General features: G+C 33.4%; 1 protein-coding gene across 1 annotated transcript; it reads left to right on the plus strand.

Moving 5' to 3' along the window:
• The first annotated feature begins 242 nt into the window (after positions 1-242).
• Positions 243-18,439, plus strand: LOC140047693 (spondin-2-like). Its single transcript, XM_072092730.1, has 4 exons — positions 243-265; positions 17,180-17,448; positions 17,493-18,051; positions 18,156-18,439. Exons 1-4 carry the CDS (start codon positions 247-249, stop codon positions 18,437-18,439), a joined length of 1,131 nt encoding a protein of 376 aa, XP_071948831.1. The 5' UTR covers positions 243-246.
• The last annotated feature ends 175 nt before the right edge of the window (positions 18,440-18,614 follow it).

Genomic DNA, 18,614 nt, shown 5'->3' on the forward strand with positions numbered 1-18,614 from the left:
ACCTTTATGTCTTACACAATTAAATACTAGTCAATTAATGTCCCATGAGGCATATAATTTGATTAATGGTCCAACAATTCATCGTAAATTCTTTCTTAATTATTCATTCTTCAATCAAAGTTGGTATTACTCACTTAGCATTATGTAACCCTCAATTATCGGTAATGGCTGACTGCTATTACTACATAGTTGTTGTATACATTACTTATAACGAGAAGAGTGTGTCCAACATACAAATATTATCTAATGGGAACAACGGAACATTGTAAGTAGTAACCTTTAATGTTCGTGATTCATTTAAACAAATGTGTTAGGCCTACAGTACTATATTTCTGAAAACTTGCCAATTGAATGTGAGGATGCAGACATCGCCAAAACCACAGAGTTAAAACTAATGAAGGGCAATTGCTACTGAATACCACTTAGTCCGGTTTAAGCATGAAGGAATTAGGTCGAATCTTCCAAGAATGTCGTATATTTAGTAATAGTGGGTGTACAGTACATGAATATGGAGGCACATATGTTAGTCCACCCATAAGGTCCATGTTCCACCGGTCGGGCGTTAGTATACGTATGAAACGCCATGTTTGCCAATTACTAATACTAAGTCGAAACACGGTCTAGAAATGGACTATTTAAGTCTCAATTTAACTACAAGCTCGTTATGTTAATATATCTGGTAAAATGCTTTAATGATTCTTTAAGGGGTCTACATACATTAACTTGTTATTTAAAGACGATCTAATATACCTTCTTGCTTCAATGGAATCAACAGTGTTTCTCTTTAAAAGCTATCGATTGCCACGGTTTATATATTATTTACAAACACGTAATCATCAGTAATGTGATTTTTTTTAACCATAATTCATATATTCCAGTTAATATCCAATTAGTACGGGTGTCACTGTGATTAAAAGAGTATTAAGTAGTTCGTTATTGATACTTTTGTCCAATAGATAACCTAATATTAGTTAAATTTATAACACAAATAATACCATTCCTTTGTATGTTATTTTTAGATTATTTTTCTAACAAAACTTGCACCGGGGCTTTCAAGCTATTAGTGTAAGCCATCCTTATCTGTGTAAATTTAGTTATTAACAAATGTTGTATACTGTACTTGCTAAATAAGACGAAAAATATTCAATAATGAAAAAGGAGTACTGTACAACCTTCTTAGTTGTTTTATCTATAGGAACAAGCATTAGACCGAAGTAAATGTTCGGGCATGCTCAGAGGAAAACATGACCTGTGGTAGTACCTATACTCGACAAAGTATTGCTTTTGATGAAGTAATGTTACTGGTTCCCACTTGAACGCAACGTAAGGACGTAAACGCAACGCAAGCGAGTTGACCAATCACGAAGTCCCTTGTGAATATTCAACTCACGTGCGTTGAATTATTCCGGGGTTGAATCATGGATTAACGAATAGAAATCTACGTTAAATCTACGTCGTCGTGTTGTGTTACGTAATTTTATAATTTTGAATAATCTTTCAGTAATTTTGTATATTGGATGATGTTAAAAGGGTCAACAGACAACAAATAGCTGAATTCCATGCACCATACTGTCGCCATGACAACGACTTATAGTGAACAACCCCGACAACAAAGAATGTCATTGGTTAATTCACTTTAATAGCTCTATTTTTTTTACGATTTATTTAATTAGTGTACTCAGTTGGAAGAATTGTCACGTGGTATAAAACCACTGCTGGAGATGTTTGACAAATGTTTAACCATTTGGTTAAGAACAGGGTTAGAGTTATATATAAACTTTATTTAGACACGAGACTGATGTGCAGTACAACTCGTTCAATCAATATTGATTGTTTTTACACAAGTTCGTGATACTGTATTACAAAACAAAACAAAAAAATCAACACCATATAAATACAACAGAAACGAAAAAAATTTTTTTTTTGAAAAGAAAAAAAATTACAGCAGAGTCCCCTTCATCTGACACCTCTATTTAGGGTACACCATACTGGTACTTCCCGTGTAAACGGAAACCCTTATCGAAGTGTAGAATTCATGGGGATTCAACTGTAATACATAATAAATCTTTTGGATTTCATTTACCTTAAAATAATAGTGATAAAACACACATTTTACATAGTATTTAGCCATTTTAAAAGTTGGATGTAGATCGTAGATTACCATACCATTATGTTTTACAATGCATTTTTCAGATACGTTTTAAACAACTTAACTGAATTTGGAAGGGTATCAACATTGAGACTATTCCATATAATTGCTCCACGATAAGACAGACTTCGTTTTTTAAAATCGGTTTTTGGCTTTGGGATGAATAGATGTGTATCACTGTGCCTTGGATTATAATTTATATCATTGAATGTAAATACATTATTTAGGTAAGGTGGGGCATTATCTGTCAAAACCTTATATATAACCATACAACATTCATATCTATCTTGATAAAATAAAGGTGACCAATTAATTTGCCTTAGTGCCTCACTACTAGGTGTGTCCCATGTTAGACCACACACGATTCGAGCTGTTCTGTTTTGTATAGTTTGAACTCTTTTCATTAGAGTTTGACTACTATTTCCCCAAATTATGTTACAATAGCTCAAGTAAGGTATTACAATAGAGTTTGCAATATGTTTTAATATGTTTTGTGGAAAATAATAGCTACATCGTCTAAGCATACCCAATCCATTTAGAGCTTTACCTCGAATGTATTCAATCTGATTTTTCCATGATAAATGTTCGTCTATTATGATACCGAGGTGTTTGCAATATCGAACGCGTAGTACAACATCGTTATCTATATTAACTGATCTATTTTTTTCTTTGGTGGTTGCCAATCGGTTTGTCGATCCGATCAACATGAACTCGGATTTAGAGACATTTAGACTCAATTTATTATTTTTTAACCAATCGTCGATTTGTATAAGTTCTTCATTTAGCCTATACTTTGGTATATTTCATTTTCATTTTACAACAATAAATTATAGTATCGTCAGCATACATACTTATTTTACATTTGTTTACAACTTTCGATAGGTCATTTATATATAAGAGGAAAGCAAGTGGGCCCACGATTGACCCCTGAGGCACTCCACATTGGATGTGTGTATAGTCAGACAATGTATTATTTACATTTGTGAATTGCTTTCGCTCAGACAGATAGCTCTCGAACCATTTTAAAACATATTTTAAAAGTTGATATCATCCCGACAATTTTGGGATTTAGGGTTTGGAGAATCCTTTACATAACTAACTTTTTACATCATGTTTTTATGACAGGCAGCATTGAAAATGGCGATGTACAGTATCACAAGAAAATAGTAATGTGTGTTGACTCAAAATAAAACGGTGTTTGCTTTATTTGTGTTAAGGTCCATGTGTACATCATCATAATGAAAGTTGATTGAAGAGACTTTATTATTAACTTCCCATACAAATAACAAACGGATTATACAACTAACTAGATGATGGATGTTAATAATAATAATAATAATGACGTATAATGATTATGTTTATATTCATACTAGAATGATCACTCACTTTTAACAATTATTAGTTGCCTTTTGACGCAGTCGAGGTTTCTATGTTAATTCTATTTAAACCCGGATTATGTGCATGGCAACGGAGGTACATTTGAAAGAATGTTCCTTTAACACTACTACATATCCTTTGAGAACAATGAACAATTTCACTTTAAAAGCAATCTATAAGAGGGTTAGTATAAGTAAATTATAACCTTCAAAAATAACCATGGGCTTTTTGCCGAATAGAAACCCATTTCTTTGTAAGGATGGCATTCGCTGATTGCATCATGAAAATAAATCTTCGATTAAAATAGTAACCTCGAACAGGAACAACTTGAAAAGAAGCACAGTCAAATGTATGTAGTTATTGTGGTCTTCCTGAACAGTATTGAAACTAGGCTCAAATTGTCTATGATTTGAAAAAGACATTTCAGTACAAAACTGAATTGCGTCCAATAACATCAATAGAAAAATACATATAACCATGAAAATAGAATTTTAAAAACATATAGGCCTACATATATGGAATCAAGCAAAATTGCACAAAAACATCAAATATAAACATAGGCCCCTATAAAATGTATTAAAAAATAAAGCATATAACATAATAAAATCAGTAGATACCTATTTATAAAATTCCAGGGGCCTATTTATAAAATTCCAGGGGCCTATTTATAAAATTCCAGGGGCCTATTTATAAAATCCCAGGGGCCTATTTATAAAATTCCAGGGGCCTATTTATAAAATTCCAGGGGCCTATTTATAAAATTCCAGGGCCCATTTATAAAAGATTTAACAAACATTCATTATTCTATAAATAAGGTTGAACAGTAATAAAACAGGATCAAATTGTCTGTTATCGTTTAGAAAAATAAAGATATTAAAAGACATGATTTGACTGCCTTTTGAAGCTTGTTATAATGCTTGTGATAAACTATATAAACTACAACAATCCAACAACACAATAGTACAAGTCGTTATTATTTGCATTAATTAGGGTCTACAAATCTGAAGGTCCTTCTATTCTGTCCACGAAGGAATGTTTTTATACATGCAACTGATTCAGACTAATATATTGTCATTAATTACCGTACTATTAGTTCTATTTAAATTAACTAATAGTAATACACATGCATATTATGTGGGAGTGTGTGAGCAGGGAGTTGTAAACAACTCCCTGGTGGTGTGAGTGTGTGTCGTCAGAATATACAGTTGCTCAACCTTAGCTTATTGCACTTAGTGTGAAATGCACTAAACAAAAGGCAATCAATAGAAAAATGTTGGTAATATACATACACTAATTACTCGTGTAATGTATGTGTAAAATGGACACAACCAATTAGGCTCACTACAACAATCAATGTGTTAATTAAGGAATATCGATCAACGCAGATCATTAATCAGTACTTATATTGTAAAAATACTAGTTAAAGCAGTATTAATCAGTTATCAATAACAGTCAAACTATTGTGCAGCATCGTTAACAATTTTACAACTATTGAACATTGTACATTATCTGACAACTTTAAGTGGCTTCCCATTGAATATATGCCAACTACAAGAAGAATTGATAAATATTTTAGCTTTAGAACATAAAGGGTTGACATTAATATAATTGCATGATATATCTTCGTTTTTCTAGTCATTATTTTGCTGAAAGCTTGTTGTCAGAATTGTACAGGCAACACTACGATGATGTCTTGTTTATTAACAGCATACAATTCATACATTATTAATTCAAGAAGTGGGGACAGCGTTGTGTCACATTTTTAACATTATGGGTAGAATTGCCAGACAACAAGATACATCCATTCATTCCACTCAAAATTCACTGAACAACAGAAAGCATAATGCCGATTGACATTTCGATCCAGCGAGCAAGAATTCATTCAAATCCTTGTTAGAATTTGGAGTGACGTCCCAATCAGATGGACACACGCGCGTACAAAAAAACGTTATCGTCGATAGAAGACACGCGCCCTTACAACTGTACTTAAGGATGGGATTAATTGGGTGGTTCAATATCATGAGCAAGATATAACGTTTATTTAAAAAATAATCAGACTAGTCACTGACCCTAAAATCGGATTATCGCATCGGATAAAGTAATACGATACACATATCTTATGGCGGATTCATTCTGATTGGCAATTTAATTTCATTTTGATGAAATATTAATAAGCGCGATGCATCTACACAGGACCAGTACATTATTGATATGGCAAATTAGTGAACTAAATAGGTATGGAAATTTCGTTTGTCAATGTCATACTAATAATCAAGCGTCTATGAACATTATGTGCTTTCAAGGTCGAGTCAGAATATAGTGTGTGATGATAGGGAGTGGGTAATAACCATGTATACAACCATGGCTGTAACACTTTATGCATATTAAGTACAGTACCATATGCACTTTAAATTTCAACTTCCACTGTTTTGAACTTCCACTGTTTTGAACAATAATAATAAATAAATAATAAATTGGGATAAAAGTAATTTTTTAGCCCAGTATTTATTTTATTTTGTATCAAGTGTGACGTTGGCTATGGTTGGCTATCTAGTCGTTGATCCTCTATATATATAAATAAATATATGTTTGTTTTTTTGTGACAGTCCTTTATTACAAAACTGTTATGCTGTGGGCCTATTGGACTGCGGGGGTACGATCAAAACTGATAGTTTGTTTAGACGAATCGTGTGTACATGTAACTTTGGTAGGATAAATAATATCAAAGAAATATCACACGTATTTAAATTCAAACAGTTTCACGTTGTTGGACAATCATCAAAAATGTATTTGAATTAATATTATTTATAATTAAATTTGATATAGCTTGCGATTTAGTTGAATGACTAAACACAGCACAGCCACTGTGTATGATATTGCATGAATGCTTGACAGACCATATATATCAGATGAAATTGTATAAAAATTCAATCAATTCGTTATAAAGTATGAAATTAAATTTGACAGTTGAATAGATAAATTACATGGTCAGACTTTGCCCTTTGAAACCTAATAAAATTAGATAATGCTGTCTTATGAAGCTAGTTCAAATCCTTTGTGATTTCATTTTTAGGCCTAAGATAACTTTGGTGGAGAATACCGTGACCTGGTTATCTGTGCGCTTATATCCATTCCCTTCCGTTTAGCTCAATACAGTGGCGTAACGGTTATAGGGCCCACTGGCTAAATCCAGGGCCCCTAAGCTTACGGGGCCCCTGAGCAGTGCTCAGAGGAAAAACATGCATTGAAGAATACCGAAATGGCTAAAAACACTCGAGGCCTCCAGCGGTGGAAGTTGGAGGGCCACTTTTAATGTTTCCTAAACCAGGGGCCTCGGGCCTCTGCGTTACCCTACTGGTTCAATACCGTAGTTTCCCCATTGTTCAGAACAATGTGTGGACGAACGAATTCTCAGTCACATGTATGTGCCCTACCCCTACCTAGTAGAGATATTGGTCAAGTAATCGATGGACTTATAAGATTTTGCTTCTAGTCTCTACACCAAAGTAAATTAGGGGTTTACCGTAGAATTTCATAAAATCACTGACAAACATACCCGTTTTATTGATGACTTGTGGTAGTATTATAGTGATGGTATTTTGGTGTTGGCGGCGGAATAGAATTAAGAGGAAACTTCCTCATTTAGAATTCCGACAAAGAGATTATATGTTTGTTTTTATATTGTATTTTTACATAGTACTGTATATAACGAGCTTTATTTATGTTTATTATATATACACTTGTTACGAAATAAAAAAATTCGTGACAAGATGTAATCTTGCGCCTATTTCTTTCTAAAGTATAGATCCTCCTGCCGCTACCAGTTTTTTTCGATTTTACTCAAAATACACGAATGACATCAAAGTTTTTGTGTTCACATGAGGGAAAATCTAAGTCACAATAAGTGTATTAGTAAGCAAGGAGATGTAGATGTAAGTTTGTAATAAAAATGGAAAAATTTAAAAAAGGATCACTTACCATAAGTTGATAATCCACTGTGATCTTGCTTTATTTAACGTATAATTACGACAATCCAAATTGTCTTCATGCTAAAACTGTCAAATTAGAAATTAATAACACTACTGTAACTCCTTATATTAATGTAACATGTTTACTGCTGTGAGGTATTAGGTATCAGTATTAAGCTACGGTATCATGCATTGAAATCAAACCACAGTCCTTACCCTATCGTTTGTGATCATAGCAACCTTTACTCGACGTAACAAACTGAAATACATCTGAGAAATAAAACAGTTACAAATAAGCTCCAAGGAATATTGACATTTTGAGGTAATCTTGTTTAATGGTTTATCGCGTGGTTGGTTCCTTAAGTATGATTGGTTTGAATTGGATCTCTCTCAGCCAATCGTCTTCCACTTGAAAACTTCAGCTGGAAAATAAAAACAGATTTGGGTGGATCAGTAAGTGTTGCTTTTATCTTCGGACGTTAGGGGCGCCCTGTGCCAAAGGCGAGTTGAATAATAGCCTCTGACGTAGACTTGCCCCAAGTCTGTATTCATTGTTTGTTTGTTTGTTTTTTTTTATTTCGATTTTTGTCTGAAAATAACCAAACTTAAGTAGTATACGTATGAAACGCCATATGTGCCAAAATATTTTTCTTTTTATTAATTAAAACAAAACTCCGTCTGGAACCCAGACTACCTCTGGCGGCACAATGTTGAAACCAAGATACTACAACAAAAAAAGCTTTCTATCAACTTTTTACAATTTAGCGCCAAAAATGTTGGTATAGCACGTAATGAAAATAATGTATTGTCACTGTCAAACAGTAGGACTAGGAAACATATTTTAGTAGGCCTACAGTGATATTTATTTTTACAATGAAGTGAAATATGAACACGTTCAGACGGTTGATATGTTGTACGGTAAATGTTACTTTAGCGCCAAAGCAAACACAACAAGGACTGCCATACAATAAACGCTGTTACAATTAAATATTTTTATTATCTCTCTGGCTTTCATTACAAATTGAATGTTTGATAACTTGTTTTTATAGCCATCAGCGTTCCTCGATCTTTTCATACAAATGAAAAAGGTTGAACTGTTTATACATAAGACGTTGAATTGATTTAGCTTTATGATATTTAGTACATGACACAACTGAGAATTGTGTTAAGGTCATATAAATAAGACTTATTATTTAAGCTCCTATTATGCTTCTACTGGTTGTGTAATATTTAACATAATTACATCATTTAGATGTGTAGTAATACCCTCATATTATTAGTAATAATGTTATGATACAGTAAATCTATTTATTCAATCCTGTATTATTATAGATTAAAGTTTAAAATTTGAAAAAAAACGTATCATTGCTCTATGTAGGACCCGAACTCCAGATCTCCAAATAATTATTTCAAACATTTTTATTCAATAACATAAAATGTAAATTATAAGAAATTTAAAAAAAAGTCTTGGGGAAAAAGCAAGAACTAGACTAGCTTAAGTGGAATAGCAAGGCATAGGAATCTTAAGATAATACATTATGCCTATTGCCTTTTAGGACAAGAATATTAAAATTTGAGGTACCGTACTCTTTTCATCAATATATTTTCCAGTTGCTATTTTAAAATTGTAACTTGCTTAACCAGGTATATAATTAGTATGACTTTGGTTTACATAGTAGACCTAGGTATGATTATACTGTACCAGGGCGTACATGTAGATCTAGTATACGAACTGGCCTCATTGTCGTCACAAACTAGTAATACTAATATTAAATGTACAATATATATATATGCACATTTCAAACCAACAATAGTTGGAATAATAATAATGCCAAGTTATTGGTTCGAAATTGTATACAAACTACATACAGCTTTTAATTAGTAAAGTACTAATAGATACGTGTATTAATTAGTTGATAAAACGTTTAGAATGTGTAGCACAATACTAGAGTGTATTCCAGTAGTTTATACGTTACTAACTCAATATTTACAGTTGTACTTAAACAAAGAATCGTTGAAATGAGTGCGATTGATTGGGGTCCATCTTGGCATACATGCCGTGTTAAAAGCAGGACACTATGTCTCTACACCAGGATTAAATAATCGACTGACGTCACCAATGGTGAACAGATGGACGATGTATAGAATAACCACCAGGATTTTTTTTGTAAATATTTTTATATGATAAAAACAGTCACGTCAAATGGGGCCTTATATAAGGCGCGCTTAGGCCTATATATTTTTAGATATTTTATAAGATCGTTAAAATTATCATATCTCGCCTCGTTTCAGAATAGATTATTTTATAATTAAAAGTAAAACATTTGTTACAGATAAGTAAATGTTATGTTGCTTTAGTCATTAGGATGCACGGTAAAATATATTTAAGACATTACATAAAACGCACGATGAGAAACGCTTAATGCTGAAGAATGTGAACTTTAATCGTATAACATTAATATCACACTGTTAACCAATTCACAATGTTTATAAAATATGTAAACCACTAAACATCTGTATGCATAATGACTTTGAAAACTCCCATAGTTTGACCATGGTGTAAAGAATGAATGATTTCATGACGAAGTTGCCGAAACCCGGGCCGCAACCATGAAAGCATAAATAATCTCACTCTTACACGTCGGAACATAATCCTTTATAAAGTCCTTTACCTTTAATACCGCCGCGTGTTTTATCATATTTTCAAATTGTAAATAATATGAAAACTGTACAGAAACATTTATTATATAGAGCCTATCCTTCACCGTTGTAGGATATTTGTAGTAAAGGCCAATCTACACACACGAGCGGTAACCGTAAGCGGAAATCGCGTAGCTTGTCACACGTAGAATCAGTACCCCTCCCGGAGCGGAAACCGCCCGTCCGCTCCGCGTTGTGTGTAAATAGTCAAAAGGAATAACATAGATTCTATATTTTTATTACCGTTACCGCTCGTCTATGTAAATTTGCATTGACTATAGGATGTTAATCGCGTTTTTATGATTCATTGTTATTTATTATGTGAAGGCTACTTTAAGTTAAATATTCGACTAGGCCCTACAGGTCCAGAGGTTCAAGCGCCCAGCTGGTCAGGCAAGGATACTTCAAACGTATTGCAAGCCTATACAACAAATCTGATTAGCCTCTGACCGTGAATCGACAAGGGTTTTTATTGGCCAGAATATAGTATTTCAAATTGTCGATGTAATATTAAGTCGTGTTTATTATGGCCATGGAGTGACGCGGTCAGGGGTTATTAGGATAATCGTGTACGTTTTCGAGAATTACTTATATGATAACAAAAAAGCGTCTAAAAGCGGAACACTAAGCTTGGCCATTATGAGGAACATTATGTTTGACATTTTGATTATGTTTTTACGGTAATTGTTGCATCAATTCTCACATTACCGCTGCGTGGCAGACGATGTGGGAATCGCATTAAATGATTTGGCTTATATACGTTTTTCGCAGCTAACTTCTAATTGAAATTGACACAAGTTATGCTGGAACGACAACAAGTGGCAACTTAAAATTTATATTGTTTAACTACGTGGTAATTAAACAATTCTTGCAGACTGCTGTGAAGACGGTCACTTGTTGCAGATCCATTAATGTATCAGAGACAAACGTTCTCCTTCTCTAAACCTAACAAGGAATTTCCTTTCCTTGTGAGGCACCAAACACATTACATCATGTATACTTAAGTCATCTAGATGACTTTAGTATAATAATAGATGTATACTTAAATCATCTTTTATTATACAGATGGCATTTGGTTGAAATCGAACACAAACCATACACATTTAATGTGCCGTATACACCGGTATTATTTATGTTATAGTTTAATGCACCTTCAATGTAGCACAATGTATCAATGTAATGTATCGCCACTGTTAACTAATGATCCGTAGTAGAGTGTAATGAAGACAATATCGTGGAAGAAACAACGATTCTTCCATGATAATTGTGGCATCATGACGTACATCAATAACAATTACCGACTATATGGAACATTACCGAAAGGAAATGAGTTTTATTGTTATTATAAAAGTAACCATAAACAGTTATTATAAAGTTAATCGGAAAATCAGATCTATATTTAAAAACTTTGGAGAAATCGATATCAATGTTGTCATGTCCTGTTCTGGCATATTTTATACTTCACTCATTGAAAGAGTGTGCTCTTATTTTCTTCATTCCCTTCATTCCTCTACTAAAGAGTCAAAGTACATTATATTATATCATTTGTTTAATTAATTTGATGTATCTTTGTTACATAATATGTATTAATTAATCGTTATGCGTAGCAGATGGAGTCTTATTGTCCATAAATTATGCATATATATACAGTACGGTATAATTTTACAATGTGCTATAATCGGTTCACATATTTTTAAACATTCATTTACATAAAATTAGTTGAATTATTAACTTAAAACGTGTGACGTGAAGGGGTAAAAGTTTTGCTCAGTTTAAGCCGGTCACATCATTCTTATTGTTCAAAGCTTGACAATTCGTTGTTCTTTTTTCTTTTAATATCAAACAAATCTATTTACAGTTGTTAACAGCCGATACACACATGAATACGCTTATTGATCAAAGTCCCCATAATGTGATATTCTGACATGACATTATAACATTATCACCAAAGTTAGTACTAAGTTTATATAGACAATGTTTACACGTTAATATCGTGGTGTTTTTTCGTCTAAATAAACAAAAATGTTTGAGATTTCCATCAAAAGTTCAAATATTGTTATAAGGAATATTACGTAGATACGAAGCCATAAAAATCAATTCAGTCGATAACATTTTTTAACTTAAATAAATAAAATAAATACAGACATAGCACTTACCGATAGCGTTAACATTACCAGTTAATACACAACATTTACGTATATAACTGTACAGCCTCTGTAGGATTTCTGCTACCATAATACGCGTGGTCCTGTTTTGATAGATATAACGTAGTCTAAGTATAGTTCACGTATAAAACGTATATCTGAATACTGCCACCACACGGTGGTTATACTTTTTTCACATAAAAAGTAGTCAAAATAAGTCTTAATAGAATGAAAACTCAAAGAAAATGAGTCTTCTAAACTCATTTTGACTTGACAAATATTAATGTTCAACTTTTAGTTGGATTACATTCATCGTTTTCATACATTATTGTTTTCCAGGTAACTGCCGAAGGAGACCGATTGTAGAGGGCGTAGTAACGTATTTTCCAATATTAGTTTCCTGTATCTCGATAGGAATTTTTTAAAGATAATATTCAGTTTTCAGCTGTTATTTAATATTATAATATCGAATGTGTATGTCGCCCTCTCTTTTAATCGCAAGACCTAACAAACTAATGCCAAAATTGTGTGACGATAATTGAAAACCTAAAATAGGTACTGCATCTGAAAAGAGAAGAAAATATCGCCTAAAAGATGTTTTAGTATGCAACAACCGGGTACACACTAGTAACATTGAAACAACCTATGCAGCATCGCGATGTCAGCTGAAAAATATATTCATTTAAAAAAAAGTCTAGTTATGTATAATTTCTATTAAAGATGTATTGTCCCCCAAAAACATGAAAAATGAAGATTAATTAAATCAGACTATGAATAATATTTTATAGTTTTCATAAAGTTAATCACTTCCGCAGAAAAAAAACAAACAAAAAATGTTTTTACTTATAAAATGACAACATAAATGGTTAGATTCAACCAAAAACCCATTGGCTGGCAGCCAATTTGACCATTTTTTGCTTTAAATTACATTTTTTAAAGTTAAATACTTTTTATTTTATCCAATTTTTGGTCAAAGTGGATAACTATTATGTTACATTAAAATGGAATATTCAACAAAAATGTTGTTAAAAAATATTTTTTCAGGGGGACAATATGTCTTTAATGTCACACAATAGATATTCCCTTTGACCAAAAATTGGATTGGAAACAAAATTATTTACCTGAAAAAACTGTAATTTAAAGCAAAAAATAGTCAAATTGGTTTCCAGCCAATGGGTTTGGTTGGATTAAATCGGGTTTTTTTCCTACGGAATTGATGAACTTGTAAAACTACAAAATGGCCTAGTGAGAGTCTGATTTTATTAATCTTTATTTGTCAATGTTTTTGGTCTTTAACAGACAGAAGTAAAACAATTGACAACATACACCTTAAATATTAGAGAAACAAGCCTCTCTGCCTACTGCTGTGCGTACTGGTCATGCTCAGTTCATTTTCCAGTATTTCTTGTTTTCGTCACAGCAGTCAAATATATATCGGTGCTAATTGATTCGTTTGAAAGGCATGAAGAACATGGGTCACCTTGAGAGCAAACGCTTATTATCAGACCAGTCAAAATTGATGACCTGAAAAAAAAGAGTTAATTCATGATTTTATTATTGGCCTATAAAGGTATTAGAAAAATTATTGAGAGGGCATCTTGGAAGACACAATAGAGATGATTCCTTCATGTCGAAGCATATTAACACGTCACAACATCATTTATACAATAAAACATATTGTCAAAAACGATATAACTGTAAAATCATGGAACGATAAATTAGATGTCCACAGTAAAACATGTTTTTATAAAATAAATTCTGTAATTTAAGTGCGGTTTTACATTATAGCCTAATTTGTTTTTGTCTGTGGATTTAATATTATAAAAGCCATATTTTATAAGTAAAGACAAACTCTTGACGGTGGGGCTACTTCCTGTCATTCAGGTAAAATCGTCTGCAATTTCAGGAATAACCACCAACCGTCTGTGAAATCCCACGTTATTGTACTCGTCTCATCAAAAATCGTCTGGGATGCCGTGTACATATAGCGATCCAATAATGCATCTTAAAATATCACGTACCATGTATAATAAAAGGCCTTTATCTACCAGCCGACCTTTATAGGTAGCGGCAAGAAATGTATAATGGTGCCGAATTACTATCCCAGTGTGGTCCCACTTACCGGTATAATTGCTATTCAATATCTAGGCCTCAGTTGTCTGTATAAATACCTGCAATATGGTTTAGAATCATTAATATTGCTCGGACAGAAAGGAATTGGCGTAGACTAGCTAGAAGTACATTTTTACCACCAGTCTTCACATATTCTTTTTATGTTTTATTAGCTGAGATGCATTTTATACGTAAATCATTGCTGTTATTCCTTGTTGCATCAGTACTCTCTTTAAGTGAATCATTAGACAGTTCGGTCTACTATCGGGTAACTTTTATCGCAAACTGGTCCCAGGGACGCTTCCCAAAACATTACCCCCTTTATAGGAAACACGCCCAGTGGTCACCGATGATCGGTAAGTAATGTTAATTTGTTAATACGTCTATTTTCAGTTGGCGCAGTTGTTGGGAGGATAAGCACCCTATTTAAGGGGTAGCAAAATGTCTATCTGTAATATCAAACTTTCAAAATTGTTTGCGTAAAAATTGCTATTTCTTCAATAATTAATTTAAGACTTATGTAATTGTTATTACTATTGTTATTATTATTAAAGCTCGGGTACAAGCATGACGTTTAAATGTAATATTTGGTTAAATGCACATAAAACAAAATGTGTCACAGAAGCGATGACAAAATACACAATTTGCCCAAATTCTGCTATAAAAACCAGACAGACTATTTTATAGTAAATAACAAATGTAATATCATATAGGCCTACGGTGACTATAGGTGCCAATAAGTGCCAATAATGTTGAAAAATCTGAAGTTGAATAAAAAAACCAGAAACGTCAAATTCATGTCATCTGATAATATATTTTACCACACAGTTTATTTCTAATTGTTTAAAAATGCCTCTAACATTTTGTGTTAACAAGGAATAGGGATTTTACTGTGTAATTTCAACTATCCCTCTACTGAGATAAGAAAGTGCTTATTTTCAACAAAATAGTGAAGCACAATAAAAAATCCCAAAAATAATTATTAGAATGTTTGATTAATATAATTTCTTTGCCCGCACCTGGCCTATAAAGTGGGTTTGCTTTTTTATTTACCTTGAATTGAATACTGTAGAAAAATGATCTGTTTGCGATATCGATATATTAGAGCAGTGTGCCAAAACATATTTTTTGTATTTATGTACAATGTAAATTATAGCAATTTATAAACCGACGCCCATATTAATGGAAATGTATGTTGAAACGCGTTTTAGAGGGTTCATTCATTGAGTCTGAACGAGTTTCAGTGGGTTTATTCATTCATTGAGTAGCTGAACGCGTTTCAGTGGGTTTGAGACGCGTTTCAGTGTGTTCATTCATTGAGTAGCTGAACGCGTTTCAGTGGGTTTGAGACGCGTTTCAGTGGGTTCATTCATTGAGTAGCACACAGCGTGTAACGCAAAGAGAGTAATTCAGTTAAGTTACTGTTGTCGTTTTCTCAATGGGACTGGTGTATTTTAATATAAATAAAATAATGTGACCTTAAAATTACCTGTGGTATTTTTACACACGAGTTATTTTTAGTCGCGCTTCTCTGTTACTCAATTAATAATAAACTAAATCTATTGTTTTATCAAAATGTATGGAATCCTGGGCGTATCATTTTGACGTGTTTCCTTATATGGGTTTTGAATCAATTTAAATGTCTGGAATCTCACTTAATATAAAATATTAAATATTGTATCCATTCAAAATCAAGCTACTATCTTTTTTGATACTGAACAACTTGATGCGCGCATTAAAGTTGATGCGCGTATTAAAGTTGATGCGCGTATTAAAGTTGACGCGAGCACTAAAGTTGATGAAAATACGCATACGTATTTTGTTACGCGTTGTAACACATTTCACTAATTTGTGAATTAACACATGCAATAAAAAGAATTAAAATATCTCGCCACTCGAAAAGATCTTAAAAACAGACCTACACCAATATCTCAAGGCATCTGCAAATGCATTCCCAAAAGATTAACCGACCTTAATTAAAAAGAAACAAACTGATGGTAAAGGGAAGTTTGAATGCGAAAAATAATAAAACTGATAATAAAAACTGGGATTCTATCAATGAATTCATTATAATCGTGACTTCTGGCTATGTTCGCCTTTGGTACCGTATTCATTATAAATAATGTGATGATAGGGTTGATGGCCTAAATCTTCGAACCTCATAAAACATCCACTGTGATTTTAACCAATTATTATTGATTGAAAAATTGTTTCGTATCTGTAACAATGTTGCCTCATAGGTGGGCTTAATCTATCAGAGCGGCGTCTCATTATTATGTTCTGAGGTACAAAAAATAACCGGCTTATAATTTGTTGTCAAATTGACGGAGATAGGCCTAAGCCCGTAGGTCGTACTTAGGCATTTCACTGTGGGAATCCTAGTAAGGTGATACTTTTACATAGATGCAATAAAACAACTATTCCCTGTTGGTGACCTATGATATGATGATACAGCGATTGAACCATTCCTCAAATAGATAATATAAATTATGTAATTGAAGATGGCATGTTTGCTACCGGCTATACGTGAAGTGAAGAATATTAAAATCGTGTTAGAAATGATATTTTGTGATTTAAATTTCGGAATCAGATTATACTTGAGCAAAGAAATAGGCCTAAATGAAGTAATTGTGAAATAAAATGACAATGAAATCATACCGAAATTTTATTCGAAAATGTATCATTAATTATCAATTTATATCAATAGTAATCAATCGATATCTTGGCAGGTGCAACACACACGGATAACTTCCATATGTGGCATTTAGGTCAATACGCTACAAAAGGTTTGCAGAGTTTTGCAGAGGACGGGTTAACTTCACATCTTACCGACGAACTTTCTCAAAACTCGGCAATCTCGTCAATATTTGGAGCTAACGCGTTGTCCGAGGGAACAGGTACAGCGTCATCAGTGTTGGCTATGCATTCTACATCCACAAAGGTGAGAAGGGATCGTTTGATACACACAATAAAACGCGTCATGAACGCATTAAAAATGGCATAAATTGGCTTCAATGCGTTACATATTAATTGAAAATGTGTGTGGAAGTACTTGGCAAAACAGTCACATTGCCTCAGGATCAATTGTCCTACGGGCCGATGTTTGAAACTAAAAATGTTTTAAAAAAATACGATTTCTTTCAGATATCAATTGTAATCAAGATAATCCCTAGTCCAGATTGGTTTGTAGGCGTAGATGGCATCAGCCTCCACGACGGTCTAAAATGGGTAAAAGCCGCGTCTTTCGAACTATATCCAATAGACGCAGGCACCGACAAGGGCCTGACTTTCACATCTCCAAATTTTGCCGAATCTCCTGCTAAGTCTATCTCCCGGATTTACTGGAATCGACCTTCACATCCGGCGGCGTCATTCCAGTACCCTGGCGGAGGACTACCATCGCTAGGTCGGCTTACGTTTACCCAAATTTCAACTAACGAATTTCAAAGACTAACAACGGGTCAGAAATATATACTCAATTCAATTGTCAAGACGGACAAGTGGAATGATTTATCGAAGGAAAACTCAAAAATAGATTTAACCAAACTTGCTGGTATTCTAGGGGAGAAAAAGCTGACAGTACTCGCTGACCAACCGCAGGGTAAGTGCAGTTCCTGTATACATTTATATCTCCGAAACTAAATCGGCAAGTGGCCTTAATCTGTCTTTTTTGTGTGTTTTTAACAATTTACACAATATTTTCAGATCTTCCAACGGATTGTAGAGTATCGTCGTGGGGCGACTGGAAATGTGACAGACAACGATGTGGTGTCGGAATTCTTAAGCGGTATAGATATATACGCGTAGCTCCAAAATATGGCGGGAAAATTTGCCCAGTATTAGTTGAGATGAAACCATATAGTCTGCATGGACTCAACAGCAAACGCCGTAATTGCATAAAAAGGAAACTTGAAAAAGAAACTCGAAAATTTACTAAGCAGCAACGAAAACGAGTAGGTTACAAATTCAAGTCGGTGAAGAATATTTGAGTGGTTTTGTTAGGTGGGTTAGTGGAGGTATAGGACATGATAGAATGCAGGTTTAGCTTTTGATTTATTATTGTACATTCAGAGTAACTATAAGTAAAGCAGCTAACTGTGAAGAAGGATTCATTTGAATGTGTACCATATTATGAAACGATTTGTAAGACTCGATCATATTTTG

Source organism: Antedon mediterranea, chromosome 4 (assembly GCF_964355755.1).
Source record: "Antedon mediterranea chromosome 4, ecAntMedi1.1, whole genome shotgun sequence".
In the NCBI taxonomy this organism is placed as follows: domain Eukaryota; kingdom Metazoa; phylum Echinodermata; class Crinoidea; order Comatulida; family Antedonidae; genus Antedon; species Antedon mediterranea.

Excerpts from the sequence above, each read along its gene's own strand:
- LOC140047693 (XM_072092730.1), top strand. Across the intron at positions 17,449-17,492 it reads TCATGAACGCATTAAAAATG|GTGGAAGTACTTGGCAAAAC; the intron begins GCATAAATTGGC and ends TTGAAAATGTGT. Across the intron at positions 18,052-18,155 it reads ACTCGCTGACCAACCGCAGG|ATCTTCCAACGGATTGTAGA; the intron begins GTAAGTGCAGTT and ends CAATATTTTCAG.